Source organism: Gracilinanus agilis, chromosome 2 (assembly GCF_016433145.1).
Source record: "Gracilinanus agilis isolate LMUSP501 chromosome 2, AgileGrace, whole genome shotgun sequence".
In the NCBI taxonomy this organism is placed as follows: domain Eukaryota; kingdom Metazoa; phylum Chordata; class Mammalia; order Didelphimorphia; family Didelphidae; genus Gracilinanus; species Gracilinanus agilis.
The window spans coordinates 282,367,102-282,388,468 of record NC_058131.1 but is presented as its reverse complement, the minus strand read 5'-3'; the positions used below and the strand labels follow the sequence as shown (position 1 = coordinate 282,388,468).

Here is a 21,367-nt window from a genome sequence, read left to right as displayed (position 1 = left end):
TTTTACCATGCTTCATATAAGGATGATATTAGAAAATAAGTATTGTTTTTATTAGTTTAAACATAAGAAGTAGAGAAGCTGGCTTGAGGAAGAATTGGAGTTTCAAATAGAGCTGAGAGAGAGAGTATTAATTTCAACTGTTGGCGGTTATAACCGTTATTCTATGACGGTTATACTCTCTGGGTGTGGCATTCCAGAAGGGGGCTTCTGGCAGTTGACAGAGCCACACGCAGCTTCTTTCTCAGAGCTGGAAAAGGTAACATCTTTGCTTCTCTCTATCTCAGTCTGAGGGAAAGACTTGAAGGAGTGGAGTATTTTCTTTTCCTACTTGGGAAACACTATTCATTTATCTGTTACTGTCTATAGATTGGTTAAACTCTGAAAAGAGCAAACAAAACCTGGTCTTTGGTTTGGACTCTGAGTCTGTTAAGGCTCAGAGTCCTAACCTGATTCTTGTGGAGACTCAACCAGCTAGCTTTGGTTATCTTTATAACTTAAAGGCGAAGTTAAGAGTTATAGTGGTTAGGTTTATTTAGAATAGTATAAATTTGGTTAGTTAGATCAGGGAGGATTAGCATAGCCTGTGAACCACAGGAGAAGTGGTTCCTTGCGGGACCTGGGAGTTTATGAGTGGAGTTAGAATCCCTTAGAATTAGAAATCCTTTCCTTTACATAAATTTAGATAAATAGTTTATTTTTCATGAACAATAGTCTCTTTAGTGTTCCTTGCGCTACTATTATTTTTATTTAAAAACAAACCCTCATCTTCCATCTTAGAATCAATACTGTATATTGGTTCCAAGGCAGAAGAGCAATAAGGGCTAGCAATAGGGGTTAAACAGTGTTTTGGGTTTTTTTTCCAGCTGAATTCAGGAAACCAAAAGTAGAAAAAGTTACTTTCATCAATATTTTAAATGGAAGGGGAAGGCAGAGGAGAGTATGTAGGATGCAGAAAAAATTAATACTGGCACATTTTATAGTTCTAGAAAGACTATCCAGAAATCCCTAACCTACTTGTGTCCTCTAGAGAAAACATAACATTCATTCTCACCTTTTAAAAATCTGTTATTTGACTCTATGAATAATCTTGTATGAAGTAGACAGTTAACATGTTCCTCCATGTTCCATTTTTAGTAAATAAAAGGCTTTCCTTAACCGATATGAGTGTTTTCTAACACACATAAACACACACACATATATAAAAGATAAGCTGTAAATACCATTATGTTTGCTTGTCTCTTAAGATAGTTTTATCATATTCCCTGTATTACATTCTCTATTTTTTTTAGAACTTCCTAAATAACATTTATCATTGGTGCTTCTTATAGGATGACTATATCTTTTAATTACTTTTTAAAATTATATTTTTAATTTATTGATCAGAGGATTCAAAACTATTTAGCAAAGATTATTTGAATATGTTCCTTGTTATGAACATATAAAAGATAAAACAGGAAAAATATTCTTCAAGTATGAAACAGAAAATTGGAGCTTTTAACATCCTTATTATAGAATTTGTTTTGTTTGACTATACACATTTGTTAAAACTTGTTTTTCTTTTTGCAACAGTAGGAGATTAGAGGGAGAGAGGGATTAGGGAAAGGGTCAACCCCCAAAAGCAAGAAGGTTGCTGAAACTTTTTTAAAATGTACAGGAAATGAACAGAAGGAAAGCCAGAAAGAATGCCAGGAAGTAGTACTATTTTGAAAGTTAACATGATAAATTTATTATATATTTAAAAAGGAAAAGCAAGCTAGATATAATGGAAACTTGCAATTTCATGTCTGATCCTCTTTTTCTTTTCAACTAGGTTTAAGAAAATATTCATTTTATTTTTAGTGAATTAAGAATTAAAAACAAAAACAAAATATAAAATCTATATGCAAATAGCATTTCCAAATGATGCTACTAAAAAGTACCTTAAAAGTGATTCAATTAAAATAGTATCTGCTTATACTTAACCCATGTCCAATGAATTTTATTATGAATGCTATTTTTCATCCAGCTTTAACAATTAAGTTAATATGATACTAGCGTTGGAAGACAACCTGAAATCATTTAGTTTACCCAACCTAGAAGGATAAAACATATCAATGCTATTTTAATCAATTATGCCATTTATGATTAAAAAAAGCTTAATAATGCCAAACTGCTTCCTATATAACAACAGAGTTCCACATTTCTGCTTCAATCACACTTTCTCCCTCATTTCCCTCCATACCTCAAATTTCTGGACTTCTAGGCGGAGTTTTTCAATATTTTGTCCAACTTCTGTCAACTTGTGATCCAAACTGCCTGGGTCTCCCATTTGTGGATTCTTTATGTAGACATCTTTCATTTTTGTTATGGCATCTCTATAAGTAATGAACATATATCATCAAAAGTTAAGGTAGCAGCTCAAATACACACACACACACACACACACACACACACACACACACATACACACACACACTCTCCTACCTATCATCTATATTAGTCTTTTCCAAGAATACAGTACAAAAGAATGGAAGGCATTCTTCCTCAAAAGGAAAATTTTAAAGGAAATTATAAACTGCCAGACAAATTTGCATTTATTATGCCTTGGCATTAAAATTCCAAATTGGGAAAGACTCAAAATAATAAAAAGTGTACATTCCAAGTACATAACAAAACTTCAACTGGCATCTTGGGTGCCATTCAGGAAGAAGCATAATTAAATGCTTTGGAAAATGTTTTATACCATTCAAATTGTTAAGAATGAAACAGAATCCAGACAATTAGTGTTGGTGGCTGGCTGGCAAAAGAAAGCTTTAATTAAACCTATATCTTGTTAGATCATATAACTTTCTGATAGAATGATTTAGAATAGTAGTTTGGAAGTAAAAAATTCTCCTCACAGGGCCATCAGTTATGTTTTTGAGCTGTTATTTATGGGTCTAAAAGATGGCTATTAAAAGGGGAAAGGACCTACTTGTACAAAAATATTCATAACAGCTCTTTTTGTGGTGGTAAAGAATTGGAAATTAAGGGGATGTCTATCAAATGAGGGATGGCTGAATAAATTGTGATTTAAGATTGTGATGGAATACTACTATGCTGTAAGAGATGATGAGCAGGACGATTTCAGAAAAAGCTGGAAAGACCTACATGAACAGATACAAAGCAAAATCAGAACATTGTAAACAGTAACAGCAATACTGTATGATGATGAACTGTGAAAGACTCAGCTATTCACAGCAATACAATGATCCAGGACAATTCTGAAGGACTTATGACAAAGAATGCTACCCACCTCCAGAGAAAGAATGGAGTCGGTGTGCAAATCAATGTATACTATTTTCACTTTAGTTTATTTGTGTTCTTATTTGGGGGTTTTGGTTTATATGAGTATTCTCTAACAACAATGACCAGTATGGAAATATATTTTACATGATAATACATGTATAACCCAGATCAAATTGTTTACCATATCTAGGAAGGAGGCAGAAAGGGAGGAAGGAGACAGTTTGGATCTCCTAATTATGGAAAACATGTGTTGAAAATTGTAATTATATGTACTTGGGAAAGTAAAATATTTTTTAAAAAGATTTCTATTAATAAAGTAGCCATTAAGAAAGCATACATAGGTATATATGTTATTATATATAGCTATATCTACCTATCTGTTTTTAACTAGAAAGTACTTTAAGAAGACTTATAATTTCCCAAAACCCACATCAAATGAGTGCACTAAAGGGGATAAAGTCAATTTTAACTGAGCAGTAAATAAAAAGAATTTTAAGCCTTAGGACCAACTTTCCCTGATTATCTTGATTATACAGCTCAAAAGGATAACAAGTTCTATGGCTCAGTTACAAGTAGGTTAATTCTAAGGTTCCCACATATCGATTATAATTCAGTACCCTTCTTTGTATAATGTGAGAGTTGAGAAAGCAAGTAAGCAGATATAAAGCCTATTTGTTTTCTATATGTTAGTGCTACATTGAAATATTATTATAATTTTTTAGTAGAGCTACAAATAGAAGTAAAAACCCCAAACCCATATATTATAACCCCTCTTTCTCTCTAGTACTGCCTCAACTGAAACTAAATAAGATAAATCATTCTGCTAATTATAAGTCTGAATTATACAAAACTGCTCACTGCAAAGCAGGTAAATTTTTGAATCAGATATAGTTTTAAATATGCTTACTTTTCATTGTAACATTTTTAAAAAGTCTACAAATGCTCTGTTGCATTAAAATGACGCTAAAAGAAAGTAAAATAATCCTCATATTTTAAGCAAGCACTCAAAGACCACAGTTAAAATGTTTGTCCTTGTCCCTGTAATAGGAGATACTGTCTCAATAGCAATCTAAAGGAGCTAATCATTTTGCCTACTGTAAGTAAGAATTGCACTAAATTGTTCAAACTATTCTGCAGATCCTTAGCAGAGGTGAATGGATCTCCACACAGATGAGAACTGAGACACTGAGAAAAGGCCAATTGATAGTGCTGTTTTTCAATCAGATGATTAAATAGTATCTCATAAAAACACAAAAGAACAAAAGCAAGCAGTGCTATCTGTTCCAGGAAGTATGAGGAAAGCAGCTTGAAGTAAAACTGAAGCTAATGAAATCTGTCTCTTTTGAAAAATGAATATTTATTTCTTATAATTTTATTCAGGGTTTTTGCATCCACATCGAGTCCCTATGTGTCCTCCCCAAGAGTTAAAACTAAAGACTTACAGAAAATAAGGAGTTTCTAAAAAATGAGAATTTGGTGATTCCCCAAAGCTGTTACTACTATGATATTATCAAAACTTCCTATACATGAACAGTTGTTTGCATGAGAATCTATAATTTGCATTATAAGTTTGTCTATATGCCATCAAAACCCTATAAAAAAAGAGTAACATTTATTTCCATTAATGTACATATGTAGACTGATTCCTAGTCATACTCAAAGAGTGGTCATGCTTCCAGGATCAGAATTTTAAAAAAAAGTCATTCAATTTCCTTCCCATATAAATTTAGACAAATTCTATTATACAAATTTATTAAGCTAAGCTTCTTGCTAGTTTATAGACTTTTTATCAAAGCTCAGAAAAAATATACTAGACAAATCTGGAATAGAGTAGTTTGACCGACTTAGCTATGACTCCTACTTTCTACTATAATGCATGCATGCCCTATTTTCATTTAATTCAACAAACATTTATTAAGCATTTACCATAGTATATGCTAGACACTATGTTTAGGGGCTGGGGCTACAAAGATAAAACAAAGGCACTAACATGGACATTATTCTTCTCCAAAACCTGATGCTTTCAAAACTATTTTAAACATTTTCATCCTTGTTAGTGAAAAGAAACCTGTATTCTTTAATGGGCAGTCTTTGATCTATTCTACCTTTGATCCATCTCCTTTTGGATTTCTTTATTTAATTCATCGACTTTCTGTTGCAGCTTTTTTCTTCTTTGTTCTGGTGGAAGGTTGCTGAAGTCCTCTGGTCCTGCACCCTTTAAACAGGAAAATGTAAATAAGATCACAGTTGAAGGACTCCAAGGGTATACCTAGAAAAAAGGCTTAGTAAGTAAGAGAAGGAAAAAAAAAAACCAAATCCAAACTAATTCAGAACATGTTTTATACAAGAAAGATTCCTTTCTACCTTGTTAACAAACAAATAATCAATGCATGCAAATTATGGACAGCTAACAACTATTTCCTTTTCTGTTCTAGTGCTAGCCAAGGGTGCTCTGAAAAGAATGACTACCCTGCTACAGAAAAATATATATGTTCCAGGAAGTGAAAGAATAAATTGTACTCACATTGATAATAATCACTCGAAAACTCACTGAAGTAGAGATCTTAGCCTACCACAAAACTACTGTTGCCAGTGTCTCTTGAGACACTATTTAAAAGAGATATATAGATTTTTGTATAAGCTAAGTGCCAATCTCCTTCCTTTTCAAAATCTTTCACATATGAAATACAGTTACAAATATGATTTTGTCCTAATTGATATAGTTCTTCCTATTTCTTCTTGAAGGGTTAAAGCTAAATGGTTGCATAGACTTCTATAATAATGTAGAACCAGATCCACATGGGGTTCATCACGTCTCAAAAATAAGTCCAGTTCAGTTAATAAAACTTATGAGTGTCAGCCTGGACCCAAGGAATTTCATAAGTCGATAGATAAATACAACCTAGTTCTATGTGCCATAAAAAAAGTTATCTCTACTTAATGCTCTGGGACTCTCTTTTCTCATTACCTTTACGGTAGTGGCAAAGTTCATACTGTGTGCCTTCCATTGCTTCAAGATCAATATCCCAGTTTTTTATATCAAACCCCAGCTGTTCCTTATTCTAGCTGAAGAAATATATTGGTAGTCTTGAGTCTTTCAAAAACAGTTGCTAGCTTTCTTGTGCACATGCTATTTAAAAGTAAAGAATATGAAGATCAAGTTAGAGTCTTTCTGACTTTGAGTATATCCCTTACTTGTCAGAAAACTGTGACTAGAGAAAGAGTAGGAGAAATGCATTCAATTGACCTGGATAAGTCAGAAACAGTATAAAGGAGATTTTGTTTAAAATCTCAATTCTTTTTAAAAAAGGAGTAGGGCTGGCTTGAGAGTGGGTAAAGAGAGGGGACTTTGATAATGTAATTTGAAAACCAAGTTCCCTTTGCCAAGGAGCTCAAAAGAGTACTTGTGACTTCAAGTTTCTAGGCTGATTATGTAAAAATGCCAGACTGCTTTGCTTAGGAGTATGTGATTCAGCAAATATTTTGTCAAAAAGACCATGCAGGGATCTTTTCATTTGAGCTCTGGCAGTTTTCAAAAACTATACTCTCCTCCCATACACTGGAGACACACTTTTACTCAATTAACTTTGACAAGAGGCTTTTATAAAAGTCATATGTATAGTTGAGTGGCCAGAAAGTTTTTGTGTATCACCAATTCCTTCAATAATTAAAATATGAAAATAAGGGGAAATTGTTATCATTATTATTAAGGGTACTAGTGACAATGTAATTCATAAGGCTAAGCATATTATAAACAACATATTCTAAACATACTTATAAGTAAACCTAATATCATATTGATTGATAGTCTAAGGCAGGGATGGGCAAATTTTTTAAAGAGGGGGCCAAAGGAAAGGAAATGCTCATCTATCAGTCTGTTTCTAAGGCAACTCTTTCGAAGTTTCATTGTATTGTATCCTACTCACTGTATTCATCAAATTAGGAATAATGTCACATGGCCGGATAGAACATTTCAGGGGGACCACATCTGGCCTGCAGGCCATAGTTTGCCCATCAATGGTTTAAGGGATTAGGTATATTTATTCTACTTCTTTTCCATTTTTTCCCCTTTCTCATCCACCCTAAATAAAAGAATTGAAAGCCATAAATATTCTTTCATGGTGTCATATATAGCTTGAGCTAGAAGACACCTTATAAAGCCATCTAGTCCAACCATCTCATTTTACAGATGAGGAAATGATGTCAGAAAGGTTAAAAGCCTTTCCCCTAATCCCTAATCACCCAGGTGGCAAAACCAGAATTTTTACCTAGGTAACTCCAAATTCATCACTCTTTCCACAATGCCTTATGTATATGAATAGACCAGATTTATGGGCTGATTTTCTTTGAATATTTTAATATTCTAGTATTTTCTAAAATTTTCAATCAATATTTCTAAAACTATAAAGATTCCTTAGTTCATGAGGTAATTCAGTGTGAAAGAGATGGTTGGAGTGGGTGTCCCAAGACCCAAGCACTGGCCTAGGTCACTTCACCTCCCTCAGGCTTTGCCATTCTCATATGCAAGATGAGGGAACTGGAAGAGATTGTTAAGGTGCTTTTTACCCCCAAAACATATGACTTAATTCCATGAACCGGGATGGTACAGTTATATTGGGAGTTCTAAATAAAACATCTGGTATTTAAAGACCTTGCAACAAACATATAATCTCATTTCATAATTATTGTTTATCTGTAAAGAAAATGATACTGATAAATTGCTTGGGTTAAAAAATTTTAAAGCAAAGGAAATACACTTGCTTAATTAACTAAAAAAAGGCCATATCCGGGAAAAGGGGGAGAACTATAGTTTTTCAGTTACTTTTTCTTGATTGTATTAGTTGTGGTTTATTTGACCATGAAGGAATTTTAAATTGTTTTCTGGGCAGGTGAGATATCCTAAAGTGATTTTATGATGCCTTTGGAATTAAGTAACTGGAGGAGGCAGCTAGGTGACTTAGTAGTTTAAGAGCCAAACCTAGAAATGGGAAGTCCTGGGTTCAAAGCTGACCTCCTAGCTATGTGACCCTGGGCAAGTCATTCTCTGTTGCCTACCCCTTACCTTACTAAGACAGCTCTTCTGCCTTGGAATCAATATATAGTATTAACTATAAGATGGAAGATAAGGAATTTGGGTGAGTTTTTTTTGGATTTGCTTTGTTTTGTTTAAAGAACTGGTACTAACATTAGTAGAAGTAATTTTTAAAATTATAATTAAAAAAACTCCAGGTTAAGCTTGGAATTGGTTTTAACAAAGATCTTTGTTTCTAATTATCACAAGAAAGCTTTTATCATTCTGTCTAGAACTATAGTAGGAATTATATTTGCATGTAAAAGTAGATAAAGCAATTCCTGGGATATGTCTTAAATATAGTATAATTGAAAAAGGGGACATGTTAGTGTTATACTGTTCCTATGGCAAAAGGAACCAGTGCAAGAGGTGGGTTTACTTCTTGAGATGTATGATATAAAGCCTGTCTTCATAACATCATTTAAAAATATATAGATAGTTTCTTGGCATAAAAGAAACAAAAATTTAATAATAAAATCAATGTTTGTAGCTAGTATCGTAGCTTATAGAAGCAGAAATACATACATACATATACATATATATGTACTACTACTACTACTACTACTACTACTACTACTACTATTAGAATGAGGGAAAGAAGAATTAATGATCTTCAAAACTTTTGTTATTCCATAAACTGGTTCACTTCATGAGAAATAGGTTTTTTGTTTGGAGACTTGAGTTTAAGGAGCAAAAATATGTCTAGGATTAGACCTAACGACTGAAGGACTCTTTAAGATAATACCAGGGCATCTAGAGACTCTGACTCAATTGGCCTATTTATCCCAAATTAATATTGCTAATTAACTAGATATTTTAAAGTTTAAGCTTATGAATATATTTTTTCCTGTAGAGGCCTTAAGCCAAGAGGATTTTCCAAACCCTTCTAAGGCTCAGAAATTATTTTTTTTAAGATTGGTCAATTGCCCCAGAACATGAAAACAAGTTGTAAAAAAAGAAACAAAGTCTTGAAATACAGTGCTCTAAGTACAAAGCCCACACCATAAACCACATTCTGATTTTAAGTCTAATTTGTTTCTTAAAGCTTTATTAATTATTTTCAGTTATTTTAAGCTAACAGCCATAGATCACAGACATACCATTGTTATCTTCTTTTATAAGTATGTTTATTTTTGTTACAGGTTTATTTTTCTTTCATAAATATGTGATGATTAAGTTAATTTTGATCAAAAGATTTAGAACTATAAAGTAAATGCACAAATAAAACCAAATACCCTGGAAATTGTTCTGTTAAAGTAAGAGGCTCTTTCACTTCCCAAAAAACAACTTTGTGACTTCTTGAAATAAACTAATTAAAATTCATCCATCAAAGACAAGTTACATCATTGGGCTTCTCCCTTAGATCTTGGTGATCCCAATAATTTGACTCCTGTATTCTAAATATCCCAATTACTTTCCTAACTTCTGCCTTCCACCTCTGTTTATTAAAGAAGCAGGCTGGAAATTCAAAATATCGGTGACTTAAAACATTTTATTTTTAATCCATTAGGTTGGTATAAACTGTGTAGAAAATTTAAAAGTATAAGTGTTTGCATGTGTATGCACATACATGCATATACGTATGTATAAGGTTATGTAAACAATTGGTCAGATTTTAATACTCTATTAGAGTACCAGATTATTAAGATAGAAAAACTTTAAGTGGAGTTAATCATAAGTGAATGAATTATAATAATTTCTATTCCATTCTAGACTTGTGTACCCAAAGCTGTTTAATAAGGAAACAAGAACAAAACCATACAAACCACAATTCAGATAGTTAATTTCACAGGGATGGTGCAAGTGGTATAGCACACATATGAAACATAAAAGGAAACTGTGATTAAATATAGGACATGCATTGTTTAATTGTGCTTACCAGCTTGAGAGAAAGCTTCATGTAAAAATTGAAGGGATACAGGAAAAAAAAGAGAAAAAACAAGAGCATATCAGCAGAAGAGGAACTTTGTCAATTCTACTGTTAAAACATAACACATACATTCACCTGTCGGGCTGTGAAAATGATTTATAGCAAATCTGTGCAAAAGTTCACAAGAGAAGCCAACTCTTACCAAAATTTCCATTAGCTACCATGCTGCTAGAGCAAGTAAAAATGGAAGAAAAGTGAAGTTTGTGCTTGCAATTTTTTAATTTTTAAATATCAGTACAATGTGACTCATGATCATTAAGCAGGGTGACATTAAATATTTCTCAATGATAATAATTAGGCTGTCATATATTCACTAAATTTCACAAGTCCAACCCAGACTAAAAAAACTACTTCTGAGCATGGCACATTTTTCACCAGAGACAGACAAGGATAAAAAGTCTTCAAGTTAAACTGAAAGAAAAATGAAGAATGGAAATTTACTCTATGAATGTTTCTTAAAGACACCTATGTATATAGCCTTCAATTGTTTGAGAGTTTCTCAGAAACTTGTGTGAGATTTCCAATGAGGCAGCTGGTGGTGTAGTGGATACAGCACTGAGCCTAGAGTCAGGAAGATTGACTTCAAGTCTAGCCTAAGACATTAAATGTATGATCATAGGAAAGTTATTGAATCTCTATTTACTTTAGTTTCCATAACTATAAAATGAGGTTAACAGGGGCAGCTGGATGGCTTAGTGGATTGAGAGCCAAGCCTAGAGACAGGAGGTCCTAGGTTTGAACCTGGTCTCAGACACTTCCTAGCTGTGTGACCCTGGGCAAGTCACTTAACCCCCATTGCCTAGCCCTGTAACAAATAAAATTAATATAGAAAGATATATATAAAAGATATTAGGGTTTAAAAAAATTTTTTTTAAAAATGAGGTTAACAACACTGGTGCCTTGGAGTTGTTGTAAAGTTCAAATAATATTTGTAATAAAAAAAATCACTGTGCCTGGCACATATTTAGCACTATATAAATGCTTATTAATTACTCCTATAATCCTCCATTCAACATCATCTCTTTGAGCAAGGAGTCTTGGATTATTATGTTAGAAGCAAACATCATCTTCCTTTCCTACCTGGGTTTCCATATCACTTTTTCCCAATGAGTAGCTTCTCTACAGAAGAACAATCTTCAGAATTGTTAAATATACCAACATTTTATAAATCACTGAAGGATGCTACTGTAAGTATAGTTCATATAAGTAACAGGTATTGTACCTCTACAAGAGATTTTCCTTTGAACAGTTCCTTGTTTCAGCTCTGAAAGCCAAGTACTTAGTAATATCCACTGCCACAGTATATATACCCTTACCTAGCAACCTTGGCTGAGACCCCATGGTAGTTGTTTAAAATTAAGGACAGCATCCAATAAAAGAGCCCAAATCAGAAAGAAACCTCAAAACTTGAAAAGGAAAAATGTGCTTCTGTAATTCACTAGTTTATGAAACAAAGAACATCTTGGGTAGGAAGGCAGTATTTTTAACTTGGAAGAAAAACCCATTATTTACATTGTTTTTTAAATGAAAAAATATATAAAACAAAAACTGTCATGTATTAAAACTGCTTAATTTAAAATGACAGAAATTCAAGAAGTTAGAGCAGATATCCAAATTTGTAGCAAGAATCTCAAAAGGCAAAAGCTATTACCAGAAGTCACAAAGCACTAATACTTCTTTACCTTTCTAACAAGCTGAAAACTTATAAGACTACATATTGTTTAGTGCAGACTGTTTTTCACAGTTCAGATTTTTAAATTTAGGTTCTCTTTCTTATGAAAATTGAATGCTTCTTTACAAAATGACTATCAATTTTTCTGAATTATCTTGATTGGACTCAAATAAAACATCTAGTTCTTCACAACTAAGTCAAAGTTATTACTGCTTCCTAAATAGGAGAAAATTTGAGATCTAACTCTAATGAACTAGATAATGAAACCTTTCTGATTTTACATGTCATCTTTATGAAGATTAAAAAACAGCTGGAAAAAACAAATCAAAAGACATTTCTGAATGTCACATAAGAAATGTAGAGTTATCGTGTAATTGATATAAAATGCATGAAAATAGTTGCTTTTATAAGATCTAACAAGAGAAAACACTCCATGTTAAATTATCCTCTGGTCAAAAATTTAAAAATGCAACATGCTAGTAAGTAAAAGACTACTTTCATATTAAAAAGAGAAAGGCTTTGAAAAGGAGGAAGAGAAAAAACACTTTTAAAAGATGGGAATAGCTAGATGGCACAGTAAATAAGAGTACCAGGCTTGCAGTCAGGAAAATATAGATTCAAATTAGGATTCAGACACACTTCCCAGATATGTGACCCTGGGTAATTCACTTGACCCCATCTGCCTACCTTTTGCCTTTCTGTCTAGAGAATTTTTACAAAGATAGAAAAAGTTAGAAAAAAAAGGAAAATAAAAGAAACATAAAAATAACTAGAGAAAAGGGAGCTATGATAGTTCTGACTCAGAGAGTTGAAATGAACTGTTTTAGCATTCCTGTGAACTTTAGCATAGATATAGTCGATACAAGTTGAGTTCTTTGTATATACAGACAATACTTATGTTGCACAGCATAAAAATCCCTAAATATTGACTTATAAAGCAGTATGTAATACACAAAAGTATGCTACATGCGCTACAGTCTATATAAAAACATGGCTAATTCCAGGCATTAATAATCAAAGTAGGCCTTTTCCTGTCTATTTAGCAAATGAAAGGGCAATAGAAATGTAAAACATTTAATAAATTTTAAAGACAACTAATTATAGTAATGTGTAATTTAAGTATTTTAAGATAACTCTTTAAAAAGTAAACAAAACAACCATTTTAAAATTTAACAGAGATAATTAAATGCTTTAATTTAAAGGCAAATTCTAGGTTTTCTGCTCTGAAATGTGACTTTTTTTATAATCTAACATCTTCTAATAAATGTATAATTTTTTAAGCAAACAGAAATTTATTGCTAGTTTGAAATGGTGGACCTACTAAAGACTTAATTCACTATTAGAAAACTACTCTTGCTTGCTAAAAGAATATTCTAAAGTTTTATTATTTACATTCCCAAAAGAAAGGAGAACAGAAAACTACCTGTAGAGACAGTGCACTAACCTAGCAGGCAACAAAGAAGAGCCTTGGGAGCCACAAAGCATCAATAACACATGAGGGAACATGAAGCCAGTGATCCATGTGTTATTGGACAGTCATAGACACTAACCTCATATACAAAAACAGGGGATAGAAGTAAACCAAGCTTTAAAATGAAATTTCAAATTTTGATATGCCAATGACTTATTCATGTTTCAGAACGCTTTTTTTTCAACAATTTCTCAAAAGTTATTTTGATTATATTTATAACATGATTTTGTGTTGGATGTGCCAGAAAAAATAAGCAGTGAATGGCTCTGAGTTTACAGCACGGTGAGGGTCTTTGCCATTCTACAGAAACAATGCTCTGGTTCTGTGAAATTCATCAGGCAAATTAAGAGTAAAAGAGATATAATCAGAGCAAGTCCAAGCACCACAGTGGATTCTTTTGCAAGGTAGTTGTAATCCACTAAAATTGGAACTGAAAAGAAAAAAAAAAGGAACTAGAGTGAACTGAGATGGCTAAGCACTTTTGTCTATTACAGATGCCTCAGTGAAGTCACCTACAAAAGGGTCATTTTTGTTGTAATATAACTTACTTTATTTTTCTTTTCCATTCTCAAATGCAAAGACCCTCCAAGTGACCTCTGCTGTCATTTTATAATGTAAAGCTGTTAATAAAGTTATTTCCAAAATGGATTTTGGATTCCCCAGTAGTTGCTTGGTAAATGGGGTTAGTGGCTGTGCAATCATCACATGTAAACTTACAACATATTCCCTAGCCTCAAAGGCATAGGTAGGTTTCCCTATAGTCCTCTTCATAAGTTCTTTGTGAAAAGAGAAAGACTGAGTCTGCCGATGAATCAGCAAGAGAAAATATACATTTGTTAAAAGGGGACAAGTGGAATCCAACTGGATATCTCATTTACTTGGTTCTATAGCAAGGAAAAAAGGCAATATATTTAAATTTGACAGCATTTGATAAACAACTTTCAAATATTAAGATCACCAATGAAGATTTTTAATAGAGAGAATTTTAAAGTACCAAAAAAAACCCCCCCATTTAGTCCAACCAGAAAAATGATTCCTAATTTATGGCAGGTGAAAAGAAAAATGTATTCTCATAACAATGAGAGCAAAAGAAAATATTCTACGTAGTTTTACTTAGATTTAGTCTTCTGCATAAAGATGAAGCAATATTGGCTAATGTTTAGGCGATACACCAATGAAAGGTTTCAAAGTATTACACTATGTGTATACAGAAAAGTTGGTCAGAATCACAAAATATGGTCAATGAAATAAACTTAATTATGATAGTATTAACAGTTTCCACTCAAAACCCACAAACACAAATATGCAACTAACAAAACAAAAATAGAAAACTTCTGATTTTGCTTATTTAAATATTAGGAAGGAAAGCAACTGTTTTATAAGTGTTTGCCAAGACTTTTATGTTCTAATGGTAAAAATAATACACTACATAATGTAAGATCACTAGATTAGAGGTCAGGATAATGAGGCTTTAGTCTTTATCTGCCATTATCTGAGTGATCTTAGCAAAAACCATCTCATCTTTCTGGATCTCAGTGTAAAATGAGTGCATGGACTAACAGATCTCTAAAATGGAGTGTTCAGATTAGAATGATCTGTGTAATTCCTTCCAGTTCTAAAACTCTATAATTCTCAGAAATATGTGCCTGAAAGTTGACATATGAATTTATAATTCTCCTAAGAAGATTTGATCTGATATGAAGATCTGAATGATCTTCAAAATAATTATGATCCCTATTATGGAAGTCAAAAACAGCTAATGGCTAAAAATGTAATCAGAATCTGTTTTTATAGATTACTTCATAGGTAAATTGCTGTTCATATTTTCCCATGCCGAGAAATCTTTTTCACAAATTTGTTTTGATTTGTTCAATAATATTTTCCCAAATGGGACCTACTAACTTTTCTTTTCTGACATGCTTCTTCCAATGTATTGCTTCCTCCCAAAGACAAGGAAATCAAAAGATAATCAAATCTGACCTAAATAAAAAATAAATTAACTGAATTAAAATAATCAAGTGCTTTTTCTATTTGAAAAATGTGTTATTCAGGCTAAAAAAAAGATTGCTGAGTTTTATCTGTCAAATAAATAATGAAACTATATTGGAGTCCCCCCCCAACAATTCTTAGTAAGATTAGAGTTATTAAAATGTTGCCTTTCTTAAAATTATGAGGGCAAAGTAAATTAGACTCCACTTTCTTTACATTTGATTTTGATAATTATATTTTCTAGATGCCATTTTCTTAGAGTATTATAAATATTTATGGTTTTTGAACTGTCCTTTGAATATCATCTCAAAAACCAAATGCATTTAAATCGAATGGATTGTGGAAGTCTAATGGAGGAAAGGTAGTATGTTGTACAATTTAGCAAATGGTATGAAAGCATAAAAATATAATGTGATGTTATTAAAATCAAATGTAGAAATCATACTTAATGTTAAGGTATAAGTTTTCATTTTTTAAAAATTTTATTTGATCTAAACTGAAGGCACCGTACACATCAAAATGTAGCAATCTGAAAAAAAAAGCATTATGATGGGATGTTTACATTTCTGTGATAACAAATAGGGTAGGAAACAACTGACAGTGAGGAAATGTAGAAGACAGAAAACATGAACCAGTGCACTGTTGCCTTTAATAGTTGTTAACTATGGACGACAATGTAGCTACATACTTTAGAGCCATATTCCATATCGTAAATTGCTTCCTTGCCATCTCAGGAAGAATTATTAAGTTTTGAATTCTTAATTATTGTGTCATGTTAAATGACAAGTTATTTTGCTCCCTTGGTGCCACATTGTCCATGATAGTATCTTTCACTAGACAAGGTAAAAGTATTTTGAGATTTTCAGATGAAAGATTCTCTCTATATCAAGATGTGACTGTTTTAATCCTTTACTAGAAAAACAGCGAACATAAGCATTAAAGAATGCATTACTTGTTATCTCAATTCAGTGTTTCTAAATAGGTGAAATATCTATTCACAATGAATGATTCACTGGTGATATTAATTTTCTTCCTGGTAACAGTTGCATCTGATTATGAGGAAAGAATTAAAGTCCATCTTCTCTCAGGAATTGATAGAGTTCATTCATATTGAAGGACAGGATCCATCTTTAGGGCAAACCATATTACATCAGCCTGGATATAGTCATGTCACATAACTTCATACAGTCAACTACAGGAACTATGATTTGATTCTTAGGATATTCTAATGTGAAATTCTCTTGATCATATATTTCAGGGCAGGTCCTTTCCCTTTTAAAGATGAGCCCTGGGGACAGCTAGTTAGCTCAGTGAATTGAGAGCCAGGCTTAGAAAGAGGAGGTCCTGGGTTCAGATCTGGTCTTGGACACATCCTGGTTATGTGACTCTGGGCAAGTCATTTAACTCCCATTGCCTAGCCCTGACCAATACAGAGTATTGCTTCTAAGAGAGAAGGTAAGGGTTAAAAGAAAATGATCCCTGTATCCTTTTCAAATAATTAGGTACACTATCAGTCCTTAATACATTTTCATAAGTAGTTATTTGCTCCATGGTGATTTATAGTAATTCCATAAGATCCTGGGCTATAAATAACAATAATTGGTTCTAAATATGATTTAAACATAGAAGATGCCTAATAAAATATAAAGTGAAAGGAAAATGAATATATATCCAGAATGAATTAAATAAACAATTATTTTCCCATTCTGGTTGAGACATTCTACCTTTGTATTTTATACCCATGATGATGCAAACTGCTTCTAAATATACCTATTTTTTAAAGATCAAGGTCAAAAGTTGGAGAATCATTCCTCCATATACTGGTATTACATATAGTACATGTATTCTTTGATTTCACTGTGAAATTCTTGATCATAATTGATCATAGATTCTTCTCTCTGTCTTACTTGAGGCTATAGCGAAACATAAGTCATTCACAAATAAAACTTGTCACAGAGAATAGGATGCAACAAGCGCAAGACAGACAGCTATCCAGAGCAATACTTACCCCACGTTTTAGACTCCTGAAGCAGTGGATTTTGGGTTTGGAGGTCATGAACTCGTTGAAGCGATGGGAGAGGGGCTCCTTTTGCTGCTTGGGAGACTGGGGGCCGTTGGGAACAGCAGAGGGTGAGGCAGAGGCAGGGGGAGGAGGGGGGGGCTGATGGGGAGATGTTAAAAGGGACATAAGCTACGTATAAGAGATGGAGCAGTGAAAGAGTAAAAACCAGAAACAAGAAGACACAAAACAAAAATAAGCATCAAATAATATTTGAAGTACAAAGCAATTAAAACACAAACAATTAAATATTTATGCCATGGTCCAAAAGAAAACATGTAGACGTGTTAAAATAAGATGGTAAAAAGTGAAGGTTTAGTAAGTAATGCAACAAAAGAATAGCAAGAAATATTTGATAAAAAGCTCATGCAGACTTTTACATGCAAACTACAGTTCATTAAATTATTCTTTACTGGTTCTATGGATAAGTCAAAAAAGAAATAGTGTTCAGCTACCTGAACTGACACAAATCAATGGAAGAAGATTTATCTGAGCACTCAAAATTATTCAATCATCTAGAAAATAGCAAGGTTTAACATCTTTTGTGTTTCTGAATTTTAAGTAGACTATCCTAAGGATAAAACAGAAACATTGCCTTGATCATATTTTATAACCCCAGGTTAAGACTGCCATGCAATTGTGTCCTAGTGTCAAAACTAAAAAAAGTTTTCACAGACACAAGTTAACATGAGTTCAAAAGTGGGTTAATGAATGATAAGGGTTCAGTAAAAGTATTGTGGCTATCTTATTCAGAATTATTTTCCCAAACTAAGTTAACTAAAGGTTCAAGATTTTAGAAATGTAAGAAAGTGATGTAAAGCTGTCCACAGTAATCAGTTTGTTAGTATGCATGACACAATGTGAATACCTTATGGCATCTGAGTTATAAACAAATGGCCATGGTAAAGACATAACCAACCATAATAAATAAAAGCAACACTATTTAGATATTTTCATTTCAAAGATAAATAGAAAGTTATAAAACAATATATCCATTTTTTATTCTGAAATTTTACATTTAATACTCTTAGTTGAAAACAAAGTGTCATTGAAAGCTCCAGAGTTCAAACCAGCAGTACCTTATTTTTTTTGATGAATGGCCATAATTTTCCCTTGGATTTGCTACCAAATTTGAGCTCTGTTTTACTGTCCCCTCTGGAATTCGAAAGACTAGTTTCAGATATGGTACGTTTCATTGGCTGTGTATAATCCTCAAATTCAATGTCTCCAGGAGGCTCAAACCCTGATTTGTAGGCTTCTATTACCAATTGTGAATCCTGAAATGACACATACACACACAAACAAATTTACATTCAAAGAGGTATACAATGAATTACAAAGCTTCATTATATTAGGATAACTAGTCTAAAGTAGTCAAACTACACATCAGATATCTATAAAGTTCTCTGTAAATCGTACAGTGCTATATATCAATGTGAGCTATTACACTGATTGACTCTATGTGCAGGATGTTGTACAAAATAGCCACTTGATACAAAATGGTACTTTTTCATCATCATTTTATAGGTGGAAAAAGAATGTTGCTAAGGACTACTTAATTTGAAAGATATGCTAAATATGTACAACACCAAATTTCTTCAAAAACTGATGTCTCATTCCATCTTTCAAACTAATTCAAAGCAATACATCTAATGCAGAGAAACTTATAAAGCAAAAGGTTTTTAAGTCACTACTTAGAAGCCCTTAATCTAGTAAACATAAAATACACTTATAGAAATATAAAAGAATACAAAGTACTACATGATTAGATGAGAGAGGAATACTGCCAGAAATGCAGATGCAAAGATAATATATGTGGCTTGATTTGCTTGTATTGATTTTAGGTTACTTAATAGCAAGTAAATAGATTCTAGAACAAAATAAAGAACTATTGTTTTTAAACAACCATATTGACATATTTTTAAATTTTTTATTGTTTTAGAAAAATTTTCCATGGTTACATGATTCTTGTTTTTTACTGTTTGTTTTAAATTCCGGGAAGTGCTATTTGGAAGTGTCTAGCAGACTCCCTATGGACACGTGGGGGCTTTGAGACTACATTACACATGATTCCAATGGGTTTTCTGGTTTCCGGTTTTGGGTGAGGGGACGTCAGACGCCCCCCACGCATAGGACAGTTTAAATTCAGAGGAGGGCCTAGAGAAAGCCTCTTGGTCTTCCTGAGGAGGGCTGGCGTTCGGGAGAGAGGATGGGCTCCAGCAGTAAAATTAAAAGATAGGCTTGGTCATATATATATTTTACCAACATGGCCATGGCTTTAATTAAAATACTAATTTCTCTTATATCAGTCTTTATGATTTTTTATCATAATATTAATTTCCTCTTCACCCCCCCCCATAACCAACACGCATCTCCACTGGTTTTAACATGTATGATCAATCAAGACTTATTTACATATTATGGATAGTTGCATTGGTATGGTCCTTTAGTGTCTACATTCCCAATCATGTGTTCAAGCGGTTGCTTTTCTTCTGTGTTTCTACTCCTGCAGTTCTTCCTCTGAATGTGGGTAGCGTTCTTTACCATAAATCCCTCAGAATTGACCTGGGTCATTGCATTGCTGCCAGTACAGAAGTCCATTACATTCGATTTTACCACAGTGTATCAACATATTTTTAATAAGGAAAAATGAGTGTTTTCCATAATCCCTAAGTTGCAAAAAGGTTGTATTTCTATTTTATTTTCCACTGAATGAGTCATGGAATAAAAATAATCTACTCACAACATACATTGTCCCAAAAACAACTTACTGGAAAAAAAACCACGGAATATTGTTTTATATAGCTGCATATTCATATATGTATATAGCATGTATATTTTAACAGAACAAAGGATATCTATTTTAGCAAGACCACCTGAGGAAAACAACTGTAAAATGGAACAAATGATTCCTAATGTAATTTTAGATTTTAAATGAAATTATAAGCATTTACTCAATCCTTTGGGATATTGTGTCAATCTAAAATAATATCACTTAAAAACAAAATTAGAAAAACATTTAATTTTAATAATTTTACCTTAGCAATTATAGATAATAACTGTCTATTATGTTCTATACTTAGCCTTAGGATTAATAAGTTATGCAGGATAACACTGACTTATAGACTACATAACTCTAGCAATAAGTCTACTACCACAGAGTGCTCTGAAGAGAGATCATATAACAAACCTGGGAAGATTTGTAGGAATTTTTACACAGGTAAACAACCAGGAGAACAATCACAGAATGGGCACAATAAGTAAAGGAAAACAAAATTGAAAAGACTTCAGAACTCTGATCAACACAGTGATCAATTGTGATTTCAGAGTTCTGAAGGTGAAGCATGCTTCTGACATTAGCAGAGAGGTGGTAGAATAAAGGGATGAAATGAAGGATCCTTTTTTTAGACATAGCCAATACGTTGGGTTCATTTTCTTGGACTGTACTTATTTGTTACAAGTGGGGTTATTTGTTAGGGTGTATTGGCAAAGTCACTGAGAAATATCAGGAAAATAAAAGGAAAAAATAAATACAACATTTACTTTTAAAATTAAATTTTATTTTCCCAGCAGTTTTTGTCAAATAGTGGATTTTTGTCCCAAAGCTAGGCTCTTTAGGTTTATCATAGACTGTCTTGCTGAGATCACTTTCCCCAAGTCTATTCCACTGATTCTCCCTTCTGTCTCTTAGCCAGTACCATACCGTTTTGATGACCACTACTTTATATAGTACAGTTTAAGATCTGGTACTGCTAGGCCATCTTCCTTCACATTTTTTTTTCATTATTTCCCTTGATATTCTTGATCTTTTGTTCTTCCAAATGAACTTTGTTATAGTTTTTTCTAATTCAGTAAAAAAGTTTCTTGGTAGGTGGATAGGTATGGCACTAAATAATTAAATTAATTTG

General features: G+C 32.8%; 1 protein-coding gene across 6 annotated transcripts in view; it reads right to left on the bottom strand.

The window, feature by feature from the left end:
* FNBP1 (formin binding protein 1) overlaps positions 1-21,367 on the bottom strand; it is a 194,700-nt gene that overhangs the window by 7,329 nt on the left and 166,004 nt on the right. For 2 of the 6 annotated variants that reach the window (XM_044663984.1, XM_044663985.1), the window contains exons 9-13: positions 18,539-18,736; positions 17,409-17,591; positions 10,218-10,232; positions 5,373-5,482; positions 2,222-2,354 (exon numbers count right to left, since the gene is read on the bottom strand). In XM_044663984.1, the coding sequence (XP_044519919.1) occupies positions 2,222-2,354; positions 5,373-5,482; positions 10,218-10,232; positions 17,409-17,591; positions 18,539-18,736 (639 nt within the window). The remainder of the gene's footprint in view (positions 1-2,221; positions 2,355-5,372; positions 5,483-10,217; positions 10,233-17,408; positions 17,592-18,538; positions 18,737-21,367) is intronic. The other 4 variants (XM_044663986.1, XM_044663987.1, XM_044663988.1 and 1 more) reach the window with 2 other exon arrangements.